General features: G+C 33.8%; 1 protein-coding gene across 1 annotated transcript in view; it reads left to right on the top strand.

Annotated features, from left to right (window-relative positions):
* The window catches only part of ZFPM2 (zinc finger protein, FOG family member 2), a 450,965-nt gene that overhangs the window by 110,087 nt on the left and 325,290 nt on the right, over window positions 1-15,588 (top strand). The window contains exon 3 of the mRNA XM_012784254.3: window positions 9,504-9,605. Coding sequence (XP_012639708.1) covers window positions 9,504-9,605 — 102 coding nt within the window. The remainder of the gene's footprint in view (window positions 1-9,503; window positions 9,606-15,588) is intronic.

Raw genomic sequence — 15,588 nt, 5'->3', positions numbered from 1 at the left:
TCTACAGAAGTATTTAACTTTCAGTGAAAAGGTGTTTGTTTGCGTTTTTGAAATTATTTTTGCCTGGCAAATAGAGCCACTGCTTTTACCATCTTACCATCAATGCCTAATATGGTATGTAAAGATTCTGTTTCATGTGTTTCAAAGACTATATTCTAGTGCATTTCCCCAAGTCATTTATGCCATGCATTATATTGCTCAATAACACCTTCAATTTCCCCTTATAGGACTCTCACTAATTCTGAAACCTAGACTAAGAAAAATGGAAGGGCCCACAAAATATGTATGATATCTTTTAAAAGAGCAACAAAAGAGTTTAATCTTGCAAGGGAAAACCATTAACTCCATAGCCGTAATTTTAGAAATATTATAGATTTTTGGTACTGCTTGACATTTATTCCATTTCACCGTTTTATGAATTGGTCTTTGCATGTATGTAGTGGTTATCCCATTAAATATGTTTGTCCTTTGCTGAAAACACACTGAAATTTCTATTTAAAAGTATGTGAATAAGGAATGTAGAAAGTATATGAATGGATATCAAATGCATTCCTAGCTCCTTCTGTAATTGTCTTCTTGGCATCCTTTTCTTGCTTCCTTTCCTCTTTCTAGCTACAAAGGTTTTGAAGCAATATCTTAACAAACTTGTAATTATTACCTTGGCTATTAATTATTCATACCATTTTCCCTAAGCTACTCTAGAGTAATGATTTCAGAAATAGGAGAATCAAAAATAGATAGAAGTGTAAAAAAATGACGGTCAATAAAGTCAATTCCCTTTAAGTCAAGAAGAAGCTGATGTTGGGTTAATATCCAAATAAAGTTCTGTTTATAAGTTTTCCATGTGAATAAAAATATTAAAACAAAAGAAGTCTGTATTGAGAGAAAAAATAGTTTCTTAAAAGTAATTCAGAGATTTCATATGATTAAATTATTTTTAATCACTGTATTTTTCATTAGTAAAAAAGTTTAAAATGAATTATGTAAAAACATTACCATAAAAATGAAAACCAGTTTCCTGAGACAAAATTAGAAGATGAAGGGTGTAGAAGTTGAAAAATGTGACATATTATTTTAGTTATTAAATAGAAATAATGTGCTTAAAGCAATTAATTAGCAAATGTAATGATATCGCAGTAAGTTATGGTAAAAAGAATGAAGCCAAAATCTAATTATTTAACTGGTCAGCAAGCCATAGTTATTGATTTAAGCATCTGTGTATAGTTGAGTTTACTAAGTGCCAAGTAAAATAGTAAAGCGTAGAAAAAAAATAATCCTCACAAAGATCAAATCCATTAAATATTTAATTTTATTATGTGAGCATAATGAAGAAATGGGACTTATATAGGATAAGGAGAAAGCTGCTGTTGCATCACATCTTGCTACATCTTCATTGCATGCCATGTAGTATACTTTGACTGTAATATCCTAATAGGTTAGGACCATGGTCTTTGGTGTCAGACTAACTTGGAATCAAATCTTGGTTCTGCCAATTACTAACAATGTGCCTGGCCATCTTTCCACATCTCTGCATCTTTGTTTACTTTTCTGAGCTATAAGTATATTAAGTTATTAAGTATGAAATGTCTAATTAATCTGGCAGTTATTATCTGTGACATTTCACTTCGACACTTCTTGCTTTATTTCTATTGTAAAGATACATCCTAATTTTTTCAAAGGCATGTCTTGACTTGTGATTATCTTTCAGATTTTTTAGAACAATTTTGTACAACCATAGGTAATTCAAAAATTCATATTATTTTCAAATATGAGTTCCATCATAAAACCTATACAACATAGACAGCTCAAAATATCAACAAAACGTTTGGAAAGGATGTGACTAATGAATACACTATGTCGTCAATAGTTTAAACAGTTCTGTTTTGGTAATTTTAATCTTAAACATTAGCCATTTTGGGGGACCTGAGACCAAGGTGGATAATGATAAACTAAAAACTGTAGTGGAAGTGGATTCATCTCAACCTACATATAAATCAACAACAAAGTTTGACATTACTATTCCAACAACATTAGATCATTTAAAACAAATCAACAAGGTAAAGAAACTGGAATGGTTGGATGCTAAATAAATTAAATAAATGTCAAAAGAAAAATCATCTCAAAGCTTGCCTTTCTTTGCTGTCACAACATAAAGGCATTTTTACATTGTACTGTTACATCTGATAGCAAATAGATTATTTCTGATAATCACAAGCATTCAGCACAAGGACTGGATAAAGATAAAGAGTGGTGAAACACAGTCCAAAATGAAATATTCATCAAAGAAAAGTTAATTGTGTCTGTTTGGTGGTCCAGCGCTGGTATTATCCACTGTGCTTTTATAAACCCTAGTCAATTGATTACAGTGGATGTCTGCTGCAACCAATTGGATGAAATGATGAGGATGCTTGTGATTAAACAGCCAATATTGTTCAATAGAGCAAGACAATGCTCAACCACATGTCACACAAGAGCACTGCTCAGAGACTGGACTTGCAAACTCTCTGTCATCTATCATATACACCAGACCTTGCACCAACTGACTACCACTTCTTCCAGGCTTTGGACCACTTCTTACAAGAAAAACTATTCAATTCTCAACAAGCTGTGGAAAATGCCTTTCATGATTTCATCGCCACTTGCTCTCCAGGTTTCTTCACTGCTGGCATAAACAAGCTACTATGAAGATGACAAAACTGTATTGATAGTTTAGACACACATTTTGATTAATTGTACTGTTTCTTGTTAGAGATATAATAAACCAAAATTTTGAATCATAATCAGACATTTCATAATTAATGATCTAATACGTGGCAGAACTGTTGAGGTGACGTTCACAAAGCATTTAGCAATATACCTAGTGCTGAGTTGGTACTCAAGAGATGGTAGCCCTGTTTAGGTTTAAAGAATCTGATCTTTATTTTATGTTATTTTACTTTTATTTATTTTTATTTTGAGACAGAGTCTAATTCTGTTGCCCTAGCTAGAGTGTAGTGGTGTCAGCCTAGCTCACAGCAAACTCAAACTCCTGGGCACAAGCAATCCTTTTGCCTCAGCCTCCCAAGTAGCTGGGATTACAGGTGTGTGCCACCATGCCCAGCTAATTCTTTCTATTTTTAGTAGAGAGGGCGTCTCGCTCTTGCTCAGGCTGGTCTGAAACTCCTGAGCTCAAATGATCTGCCCACCTCAGCCTCCCAGAGTGCTAGGATTACAGGCATGAGCCACCGCGCCCCACCAAGAATCTGATCTCCATGACGTGATCTATGCCTTATTCATCTTCATGATTTCACTATTTGACACTTAGCAGATATTGAAATGAATATATACTGAATTTAGTCCCATTTTGTTTTCTACACCCAAGTGTATAATTTCATATGACATTCTTATGTTTTAGCGATCTTTCTCTTTTTTGCATTCTTTCTTTTTAAAAATGACTAAATAATTAGGCAGGAACTTTAAACAATTATTTCCTCTCCAAATTTATTTTTATTAATATGATATATATTGCATACTCCTTACTCAGTTTCATAAACAGCTTAAAAACAGGTGCAAAACGTAATTTATTTTGAGCTGTTAAATGTGTCTAATTAAGTATATGCTTCCTTAAAAATTGCAATATTTATTTTCAGTAGTTCTAATCATATGTGCTGAATAATGAAACAAGTTAGAGCAAATCATTTAGTGAATCCAGATTATCAATACTGACTACAAAACTCTACGGTTCTGATTTGGCAGTTAAATGATATTTAAAAATGACAGTTTTTTCATGCCTGTAATCCTAGCTCTCTGGGAAGCCGAGGCGGGCAGATCGTTTGAACTCAGGAGTTAGAAACCAATCTGAACAAGAGTGAGACCCTGTCTCTACTATAAATAGAAAGAAATTAATTGGCCAACTAATATATATAGAAAAAATTAGCCGAGCATGGTGGTGCATGCCTGTATTCCCAGCTACTCGGGAGGCTGAGGCAGGAGGATTGCTTGAGCCCAGGAGTTTGAGGTTGCTGTGAGCTAGGCTGATGCCACAGCACTCACGCTAGCCTGGCCAACAAAGTGAGACTCTGTCTCAGAAAAAAAAAAAAAAAAAAAGACAGTTTTTTTATTTTATGAAATCGCTAGTTCAATCAAGCCTGTGATAGGTTAAATTATAATATTTTCATTTTGAGAGATTTACCAAATTTCTGTATGCTTCATATGTCCGCATAGATTTCTAGCCATCCTGCCATTTTCTTTTCCTAGCAGATACTGGATGGGAATTATTATGAGTAAATTTGGCATATATTGAATACAGGAATGGTCTTCATTCAATCAGCCATTATACAGTAGAAGTATTTCTCTTCAGTATCTTAAAACTTCTTCTGGAGCCTACTCGTACATCATTGAACTATCTAGTTTTACCTCTTTCAAGTTGCCATGTTTCCTGCACAATAACTTAATTACTATAATATTTTTTACTATGATATTCTGTGAGGAGATGGCTTCCATTTTTAATGTGAAAAACTGTTTCCAATCATGAAGCCTCAGGATATTAGACCTACAGATTTCAATTTCATGCCTTCAAAATTTCGGGTATTTTATTGTTTTTTTCCTCCAGGAAGCTACCATGACACCAAGTTTGGTTTTGTTGTCACATGTTTGTACACTTGTCACCCCATGGACCTCTGCTGTCAAAGCACTCATCACACCAGGTTACAATTCCATATTGATTTATCACTGCCCTTTGCTGATCTATAAGTGATATATGAGAGAAGAAATCATCTTGTTTTGTATTCTCAGTTTCCAACACAGTGCTTGGGCCTCAAAAAAATAGTATTTTAATGACTTAGTATAGCACGAATTATATTACCTCTGTTCAACAGAGATGAAGGTTTATCAATTCAACTGAATCCTTTTCTTTAAGTTTTAATTTTTATGATTACTATGATTACACTGCAATATATTCTCCAAAACACACTCCTTTCTATTTTTCTCATATTATTTTCTTCTTCTAAATATGTAATTTACATGATAAAATATTTCAGAGTAGACATACCATAGTGTCACAAAAACTGCAGGGAAGAATATCTGAGACACGAGTGTTGTTATGGAATGAGTAAAGGAGAACTTAAAGACCAGAGGTCCAACAAGGGGTGTTCATAGAAACTCAATAAATATATGTTGATTACTCTGTTCGTATTGCATGGTTGTATCAGTTCCTCTACTGAAGTACCTCCAGTGCTTCTCATTGCCTTGAACATGAAGGTAGAATTCCAAAATTAGTTATGTAGTTTCTTCACAGTGTAGTCTCATTTTGTGCTTCTGGTCTCTGAATATACCTTTTGCATTCTCACTTGGAATTTTTTATGAACTGCCTTAATTGTAAATTTTTATCAGTGGTTACTGCTGTTATACATATTGACTATCTCCTCAACTAGATTTATATGATCCTTAATGGAAAGTACTATTTTTTAAAAATATTTGTCATTGCATCTTCAAAAATATGCATTGTAAATGTTAATGATTGAATTTTGCATGGCACCATGTTTCCAATGATTAAAATGTAAGAGTAAAATGCAGGAATATTTATTCCTTTATGTGAGTATAAGGATGATACAGTTACTATCTGAGTATAAAGCTTAACTTCTCTAAGTGGTCCTGCTTAAAATTTTATTCTCTAGTCTCTGGGTCCTTGGACATATAATATTTAACAGCATGGCCTCATAGTTGCTTGTTAAAGGATTGCTCTGGGATTATTTTTCAGGTATTCATGGTTCTTTCCTCAACTGGTGAAAGGAGAGAAAGAATGTAAAGAATGCTACTCTGGTAATTAGGGCACTCAAGTTTGATGTCTAACCTTGTACAAACTGCTGTTTTTGTGCCCTTTATGATCCTTCTCTATACTCCTGCATAATCCTACTGTCCTGTTTGTTGGCAAAGGAGAGTTACATAAAACTGCTTCCATCTGCCACCCCTGTGATGAGTGGGAAGTCCTTACTGCTGGAGCATGAGACTTGGAGGAGCTGCCTTACTTGCCCATCACTGTGTCTGTAAGGCCATGGATGAATAACTCACCCTATCTGTGAATCAGTTTCCTCAGTAGTAATTTGATCTAACTTGGGTTAGGATGATCTCTAAAGTCCCTTTGATGCTCAAATCCCTGTATTGCAAAATTCATAAGGAATGAGAAAAGTACTCAGAAGGAGTAGATACTATTTAAAAACCATAGGTTTTACTGTCTACTCTTCACTATCGGGCAGGAAAGTTGCTTTTGTACACTGCCCTAAATTAGCACTTGCAGTTAAACCCAGTCAATCTGTGGGAACCCAATCAAAAAGTCGCTCACCTAAGTGGTAGATACTTGTGTGAATTCTGATCCTCATGACAAGTAAAGTGTTGTAAAGGTCAGTATTTCCCATAATTGGATCAGGTATCCCTGGTGGTACTGAAAAAGATTAAGGTGGTACACTCTGGTATATCCTTAAATAGCATTGAGTCAATGGTGAAAACGTTCTCAAATTTCTTATGTCCCTTGTATATGAATGAGAATGTCTCAACTTCATATTAATATGACTTAAATACTCCTCTTGCTACTAGCACTTGCTACTCTTCCTTTCTAATACAAAGCAATGAGAAGGAGACTCAGAATCTAAAAAGACGTAGCTTCTAGAATTTAATAGTCCTAAATATTTTTATTGACTATTTTTATGATGACCTACTATTTGGGCAAGTGATACTGATTTTACACTTATAGCAGTGATGACATTTTTGTTTTTAAAATACATTGTTTTTTAGAGTATGTTTTCAGTTTTCTGAAAAATTTTTAAAATAAATTATAGAAAGTGAGTCAATTTAAAATAAATTGACTTAAAGACAATAAAGACAGAGTTATAAAAAAATTGCACAGGTGATAACTATCCCTAAATCATAAAAGCAGTATGAAAACTTGGGAAGAAATGGAGTCTCAGAAAGGGTACAGCAGGAAACTGATGACACAGTCAATGGTTTTAACCAAAGGGAGTTTAGTGAAGGGACAGTGTACAAGGTGTGGGCAGGGCTAAGGAAGCCAACAGGGGATGGGATAGTGGGAAGCTCTTAGCACTTCTGGTGTCCAGAGGCATGCATGGAGGGGATGCCGATGTGGGAGCATGGGGAGAGCAGTTGGGGGCCACACAACAGGAGCTTTAATTCTGCAGTGCAGCCACTGCTAGCAACTTGAGACCGTCAAGGAGGAAGGGCTTGAGGGATACATGCCTGACATCTCTCTCCTCCTGCCTTCTGATCCTCTAATATGCTACTAGTGCCTCCATTGGCTGAACTCAACTGGAAATCAGAGGACAAGGGAGCCCCAGTGATGGAGTCCATAGAAATGCAGACTCCATGGGACACAAAGCAGGGCAGAGAGGGAAGAGAGTAGATTGAGACAGGCAAGAAGGGTCAAACAGAGAATATCCAGCTCATGGGAGATGTAAATTCTCCACCAAAGCTATCATTATGATTTCAGTTATGCCAGTATGCATACATAGTATTAGCTCAATACTTAACATCTATACAAGGATTATGTTTAAAGGAACTAATGACTGTCACAGCCTGGGACCTGACCAGTAATAGCAGATGCCGTAAAACTCCTGCTGACCAGCCTTTAATCCTAGCTTCTGGGTCGGGGGCAGTGGGAGGAGGCTCATTAGGGAGAGACTAGAGTAGGCACTTGGTTAGTTCAGATCTAACAGTATTTTAATATTTTAAAGGTTATAGAACCTACTTGTGTGTGTGAGCTGAGACCAGCCCTGCTTGTACCTGAGAAGTGATAGCAGAACTCGTCCCCTGATTTTCATGAGATAATTGGTTGCTGTGGCTCTTTTCTTCTATGTGACCTGCAAAGAGTAGCACAGAAAGTGAAACTCCTGTTTTATTACCGAGACTGCACCTTTGAAAAGATACTTGGACCTTGTCTTGGACTTTCATTTGTGAACTTACTTGCTTTAGTAGTTTTATATTTTCAAAAAGGAGCTATCATTTTTTGTATGTATCCTTATGCACCTACTACAATTCTCTAAACATGGTAGATGTTCAATAAATATTTTCTGGAGGGAATTTCATTGGTATTCATTCTGGTCACTTTGAAAGGAAGAGCTAACTGAACTTCCAGAGAGGTTTCAGCTCCAAACATGGTGTTCAGTGGTGTGGTTTATGTATTTTATTCTTTATTACTCATCAGAGCCAAGGCGCCTCAGTTCAACAGAGCTGTCACTGGGTCTCTACATTCCTTCTCTTTATCTTTATTCTGGTTTTGAAAATTAATTTTATGAAGTTACCTATAAAAATGGATATAAAATTTATTGAATTTAAAGTTCAAAACTCATATTAACATCACATTAATGTCATTTATAGTAATAATGATTTCTTGAAATTTTTTTATTTTCTTAAGTTACTTTGGAAATTATAAAAATTCTGTGTATTTTTTGGTATAATCATCTAAAGACTTAAGTACGGTACTATTAGAGATGATTTGGGAAACTGTATGGGAAATAGCTATTGAATACTTCAGAGAAAGCAAGATGGACAAGAAATTGAATTTAAAAATGTTAACATTATTAGATTCAAGGCATAGTTGCCATGATTTTGGTATTCATTTTATTTGTCTTCAGATTTTCTTGATATGTTGTTTTTTGATCTATGTTACCAGTTATGGTTAGATATTATTTTATATTTTTACCTGCATACCATGTTAAAGTGGATTATTTTCATTAAAACAGCACATACTTTATTATATTATCACTTAAAATGAAGATACTCATTAATTAGAATTTTTGCTTTTAAAATATGATTGCATTGTTAAAATGATTCTCCTTTGCCGTAACTATATTTTTGCTCACAATATTGCAGGTTTTTTAAATATGAAAATGATGGCATAAAATTGTGGAAACTAGCTGCACTTTTTTAAGTACAAGTATAGCTCTATGTCTTCTTACATTGTAAAAATTTGAATCGCTGGCTAATCATTTAATTATGACCTTTTTATACTCCATTTTTAAAAGAAATAAGACCACGTTTTAGCAAGTATGAAGCTGGGGAAAAATAAAAGTCATCTTCAGAATAATCTAAATTCAACCCAAAACATAAATATGTATTACCCTAAGATATTTAATTTTTTTCTGCTGTATCTTATCTTTACAAAAATTTGGAAATAAATGAGTTAAGTTTTTCTGTATTGAGAGTACTAGAAAAATTATAAACTGCTGTTTGATTTTATTCTTATTAATAACATTAATAACTTCAAAGGAAATTTTATATGAGATGCTCTTTATTGTTTATAGTACTTTATTTATTTATTGATAACTAATGCTGATTCTTCTTTTATTATGAAGCCACAATAGATATCAAAATGATTGATCATGGACATTTGGCAGTATAATGACAAACCTATAATTAGATATCTGATAAGGACATCCCTCTGTGGGGATTTGAATGTGAAATAAAGGGCTTTGCTCATTTCTCTCTCTCTCTCTCTTTGTGTTGGTGTTTTCCAGGTGATGATGAAAGAATCCAAGAGACAGCAGAATCAGATGGGGACACCCAGTCAGAGAAACCAGGGCAACCTGGAGCTGAGACAGATGACTGGGATGGTCCAGGTAGGACAGAAAATTTAAAATTCAACCATCTGTTGCTAGTGTTAGGAATTCACATTTCTTTTTTCCTTAAACACAGTCATCTTGCAAAAAAAAAAAAAAAGTTTTTCTGTGTCCTGGTTATATGGGAAATTAAATGCATATCATTATTTTAAAAATATTTTTATACTTTTGTTAAATAAAATACCTCTGCTTGAAGCCTCCATAATTTTTTTCTTTCATATTCATATAGAATTAATCAATTCTACTTGCTTTTTCTTTGAACAGAGAATCTTTAAGCTATATCCAAATTCAAATTGGGCACAATTCGAAAGGTTATAAACAAGTAAGAAATATTAATCATAAAACTTCAAAGAACTACCACTTTTAGGTTAGTCATGTCCTAAGTCATAGATTGAGCCTCAATATGTATTTAAAAATAGAAAACACACAACATGCTCCCCTTTTGATTCAGTGTTTAGGCAACATTTTCTTTTGTATGAGTAAAATTAAATTTGATATTAAAGATCCTGACATTTATTCATTTCAAGAAAAACACTGATCAAAATACTCAAACACTAATATAATTTATAATTTTATGTAAATGCATAATGTTCATAAGTACTCTGTGGAAAAAACATCATTGTATTTGTTGCCAAGTAATTTACAATTGATGGTACATTTATAAATTGAGACTATTATGTCATAAGGTTTAAGGATATAAGTGAGTTTTGAAATAGTTTTAGCCATAATTTTCAAAGCAGTAACATTTTTCATTAAGAAAGATCCCTATATTTCAATCACATTTTCACCCTTGCATGACTTTGCAAATTGCTGTCTGCTGTGCGTGAAGAAGAGAGGAACTCCAGCAGTAATTTTCTGAAACCAGCAGCTGGAAAATATAATGCAAACAAAAATGAAGATACAGTATATCTGATTATTATGATGTCATTTCTAATGTTATTCATGATACACACAAATGTTTGTATTCTGTATACTATAGCATAATGCTATACAAGATTTTAGATCAAAATGTATTATATTTAAAGTAACCATGCTACCGCATTTTAAGACTTTGAAAGAAAACACAGACTTCTGGCATTTTCACCTATTTCATATTGCTTCTGTCTTCTCAATGTGAGGAAGAATTTCCTTGGCTTAAAAAAATAAGAAAGAAATCTTAGCTCAAAAGGGGGTTATGGGGGTTATACTTAACTTAAAAAGAGTGGATGAACTTTATATCTGAAAGTTATTTATTCCTGGAATTAAGTATGTATATGCTATTTAAAAGATTTTTTACATTTAAAATTAGATTAAATGGCCTTTTAGATATGCCTGCTTACAAAGAGGTGCAATTTATTAATAACTTGCTCTCATGATGAAGCATGTGAGGGGTAGTTTTCCCCTTTGTATACACCTGAGTCCCACGCCTTCCCCAGTTACTTAAGAGTAAGTAAGCAAATTTAGGGAATGGTGAATTGATAAACACGTGCTGCAAACCCAATGACACTTTTTCCATAAGTTTTCCAAAAATAAAGTTGTACTGTTGGCTAAAAAAAGATGGTGGGAAAGGGTGAGGAAGGTAAAGAATGGTTCTGCCATTCAAGATGAGATTTTTTTTCCAAGTTTCACTGAAATTTATTTTAGGTATTTGATTTTACGTAATTTTGTTTAGTTGATACTGGTGAGAATCTTCACACTCTTTTCCAGGGCACATGTGGGTATGTCAAAACCTTAGGGGAAAATGTGTATTCCTAAGCAGTTATGCCTATAAGATAATCTTTTCCTTGTGTGCTATAAAATTAATAACACATTCGTCTCTATAGGTACTTACCCCCCAAAATGGGTTTTATTATTATGAAACTCCTTGAGTTGAGGTTGATTCATAACAAAAGAATACCTTTTAAATATTTATTACTTTTCAAGGTAGAATATTGCTGATTTCCTTCAATTGGGAGATACAGGAGAAAGTAGGGGGCCATTTTTATACTTTTGCTAATTCGAGAGTAGTGATTATTTCAATATTATTACTCAGATTTTTATTATTCACACAACAGTACTGGCACTTTCCAACTGTATTAAGGAGAGAAAATTATCCAGCTTTTAGTGACATTTTCAAAGCATGATAGAAAATGGGCTCTGGATTCTGTGGATATAGATTCACATTCTGGATCTGATACTCATTAGCTGAAAGGATTGACACATTGCTTAATCTCTCTGTGGCTATATTTGCATTTGTAAATTATAGAAAATAATATTAACAACTCTTAGAGAGTTAGATCATACACATAAAATGCTAATAATCATTGTTATGCCTTAGGAATTGTTGAACCTTAAAACAGAACCTTTAAAAATTGTTTCCAAGAGTTTTTAATGCCCATGAGTACATCTGATACAACAAAGGGTAATATTAATTTAATTTGAGTTTTTGTAATACTAATTTAGTTTTGAGTTTAGCCACAAATTATTGGTTAAGATATGAAATCATGAGCCAGGTGTGACTTCAAGGTCTCTTAATTTTAAGGCCCTCCCACTCAGTTCTGACAGTCACCCCAAGAGAGACAGTTTTCTCTAAAAATAGAACAGAATCAAAGGACTAGGAAATTATCTAAAGAATTTGAGGCATAGAGTTGATATCATTTAAGATGGATCAGGATTTATCTTATTTTTAAAGAGTTTGATGGAAGATGACTCCACAATCTTTCTTAGTTGTTCAACTCAATAATGAATCAACTCCTGTCTGAAGTGTTCTATTTTTATCAAATGCAAATTCCACAGTGTAAAAATGTTTTTTTCTTATTTGTTATTCAACTAAAAGGTCTACTTAGCAATCGCAATTGCTCACACCTTTGTTAGCTCTTATGATTAGGTGGAACCTAAACAATCTTTAGAAAAATTATCTTACATGTAAACATTTCTATGGTGAAATTCTTTAATGTTTAAATGTTTGCAATTCTTATTTAAATATTCCTTCAAGTTCCTATGAATCTTTCACAATCTGAATAGACAACTAGATACACACTAAGCCAATAAGGTTCAGGCCAATACAAAAGTCATTACCTCATTATTTCGGTATTTCACACATCTATTTTTAAATTTCATTGTTCTTTCTTGCCTTTAAAAAAATTACCCTGATAATTCCTTGCTTGGAATATAATTCATATAGTACTTGATTTTCACTATTCTGCCTTCTTGTTTGTATTTGCCTATATTTTACATATATCATTTATCTTATTTTTAAGTAAACATCTCATTTCCTTATATCACTCTCACAAGTTCCATGTTTTATCACCCTCACAAGTTCTTTGGTTTACCAATATTATGATACATTTAATATTCAATAAATATTTACCATGCATTTATTGTTCACTAAGAATTGTGAAAAGTGCTAGGGACAAGTCTAAAGGTGTAGCATGATGCTGTCCAAACGCTTCTCTTTTGATGCCATTTCTCTCCTTTAGCCTTCGTTAATTGTTCACATACTGTATTTGGCTTACTGATGCAGTAAGTAAACATCTCTGGACTAGAATGTAGGACATGGTCAAACTATAAAAGAAAGTGTATACAGTTTAGAGTGAGACAGATCTGTGTTTACTCTCGCATGCTGACTCTTATGGTCTTGTTACTTCTGGCATGTCAAACAGCCAATCCTCAGTTTCCTTTTCTTTAAAATGGGAATAATAATAACTTCCTCAAAAAACTGTTATAAGGATGAGAGTTGAAAGAGATGATGTTTACAACGTATCTAGTGTAGAGCTTGGGAGAGAGTGGGTCTTGCTAAATGACAGTGGCCTTCCCTTACCCTAGGACTGAACTTCGTTAAACACTTTTCACTGTATTCTCTCAGACTGCCTAACAGTTGAAATATTGACCTTATTTTAAAAATAGTGTTTGCATCCCTGGCTCTCTCTTCTAAGAAAATCTTTAGAACCACATTCTATGGCCAAAATATGGAGTGCTGACTTAGGACGTACTTAGATGTAGGAGGATACTTGGGGTAGATAATTCAGATAAATATTTTTTATTTTTTTTAATTTCAGCATATTACAGGGGTACAAATGTTTAGGTTACGTATATTGCCCTTGGCCCACCTGAGTCAGCTTCAAAAGTGTTCATCCCCCAGACCGTGTGCACTTCACCTATTAGGTGTGAATATACCCATCCCCTCCTCCGCCCTCCCATCTGCTGGACACCCGATGAATGTTATTACTGTATGTGCACTTAGGTGTTGATCAGTTAATACTGATTCGATGGTGAAGATAAATCTGTATAAATCTGTCATCTACTTCCATAAAATAATGACCTTAAAAATCACATCTTACCTAAATTTTAAGCATGCTAATTTTCTGGATTACTTATTAAAACATAGTTACTTCTTTTTGCACTTGGTAATAGTGAATAATTTGATTTCTCTGATATAATATTTAATGAATCTCAGTATTGCTATCAGGCTTACAACAGGTATAATTGAAATGTCTAGGAGCTCTAAGAAAGGAAAATATCCTGTTTCTCAAATGTACATATAGGTACATATTCCCCTAATTAATGTATATTAATGCAAACATACACAGACACAAAATTCTGAATGCCAGGCATATGCCTGTAGTTCTAGTTACTGGTGAGACTGAGGCAGAACAATCACTTGAGCCCAGGAGTTCTAGACTGTAGTGCACTATGCTGACTAGGTGTCCACACTACGTTCAGCAACAGTATGGTGACCTCCTGTGAGCAGGGGACCACCAGGTTGCCTCAGCAGAGAAGAAATAGCCCAGATCGGTAATGGAGAAGATCAGCTCCCCTGCTGATCAGGAGTGAGATTGCTCCTGTGAATAGCTACAGCGTTCCAGCCTGGGCAACATAGCAAGACCCTGCCTCTTTAAAAAGTTTTTTTAAGCAAGCAGTTATTTAGATTCTTTGACATAAAATTTTCAAGTATATACTTTTATTTAAATAGATTTTACTATTTATATGTTAAGCCTTGGGCCATTTCCATAAAAATATATTAGAAAATCAAACTCTGTTTTGATGATATGATGAACTAATAGAATGACATTAGGAATCTTTTTTTTAATTATATATTATAGAACATTAAAATTTTCTGCTAGATTGATAAATGGATATCAGAGTATCTATCAAAGGTAAATTATTTTGGGATAGTATGAGGAGTAGAGAAGACCCAGAACATTTCCTCTGTTTATATCTTTGCTTTGCCACTTCTTTATTATGTTACTCTGAATAAGCTTAGTCCGAGGCCTTAGTTTCCTTGTTTACAAAATTGGACTAATAATAATAACTACCACATTAATGAGATATTACAAGTAAAGCATGGAATTCAATAAGTACCTCTTAATGTTACTTTTATTATTAGTTTGGCAATGGTGCCATAGTAGTCATCACACGGCCTTATGTGTGACAAGTTCTCGTTAAAAATTAGTGCGGTGATGTAATTTTACAAAATGATTTTTCTATGTAAAAATAATCATAAGATTGTGTTTACTATGTTCTATTCCACCTGATTTAAAACATGAGTCAATGAAAGAACTTTTAATGTAAATACATTTTCAATAATAAATGTTGAAGATAAAATCAGATGTGTGTACTTGTTGCATCTGGTCTAAAAATTGGTCAAGAAATCTGTAAATGAGTTGTCTCATGCCATCGTTGTTCAACATTATGGATATATGTAGATGATAGGCTAAGTTCTGCTTTGTGCCTTAAATTAAACTGGGAAGATGGGGAGTGTTTTGCATAACGTGGAATGGTAGCTAGAAGACCACCGTGAGATAGGAGCACACACTTAATGATACAGTTTTTTTTTCCTCCTCTTTACTAGTCCAAAGAAGGGCTTGAAGATTACAGTTCTGATTTCGTTTCCTTTTTGATTGGGAAAATGTGGTAGATATAAGATCTGGGAAATGCCATTTGAAGTAAATTAACAGAAACCTATGAAACATAGTTAACCATAGATATAGTCTGACAGTAAGAAGAATATTGTGAGAAGTGGAGG

This window comes from Microcebus murinus, chromosome 7 (assembly GCF_040939455.1).
Source record: "Microcebus murinus isolate Inina chromosome 7, M.murinus_Inina_mat1.0, whole genome shotgun sequence".
Classification (NCBI taxonomy): Eukaryota; Metazoa; Chordata; class Mammalia; order Primates; family Cheirogaleidae; genus Microcebus; species Microcebus murinus.
Note: the sequence above shows the minus strand (reverse complement) of the source record. Positions and strands in the feature narration are given on the sequence as shown.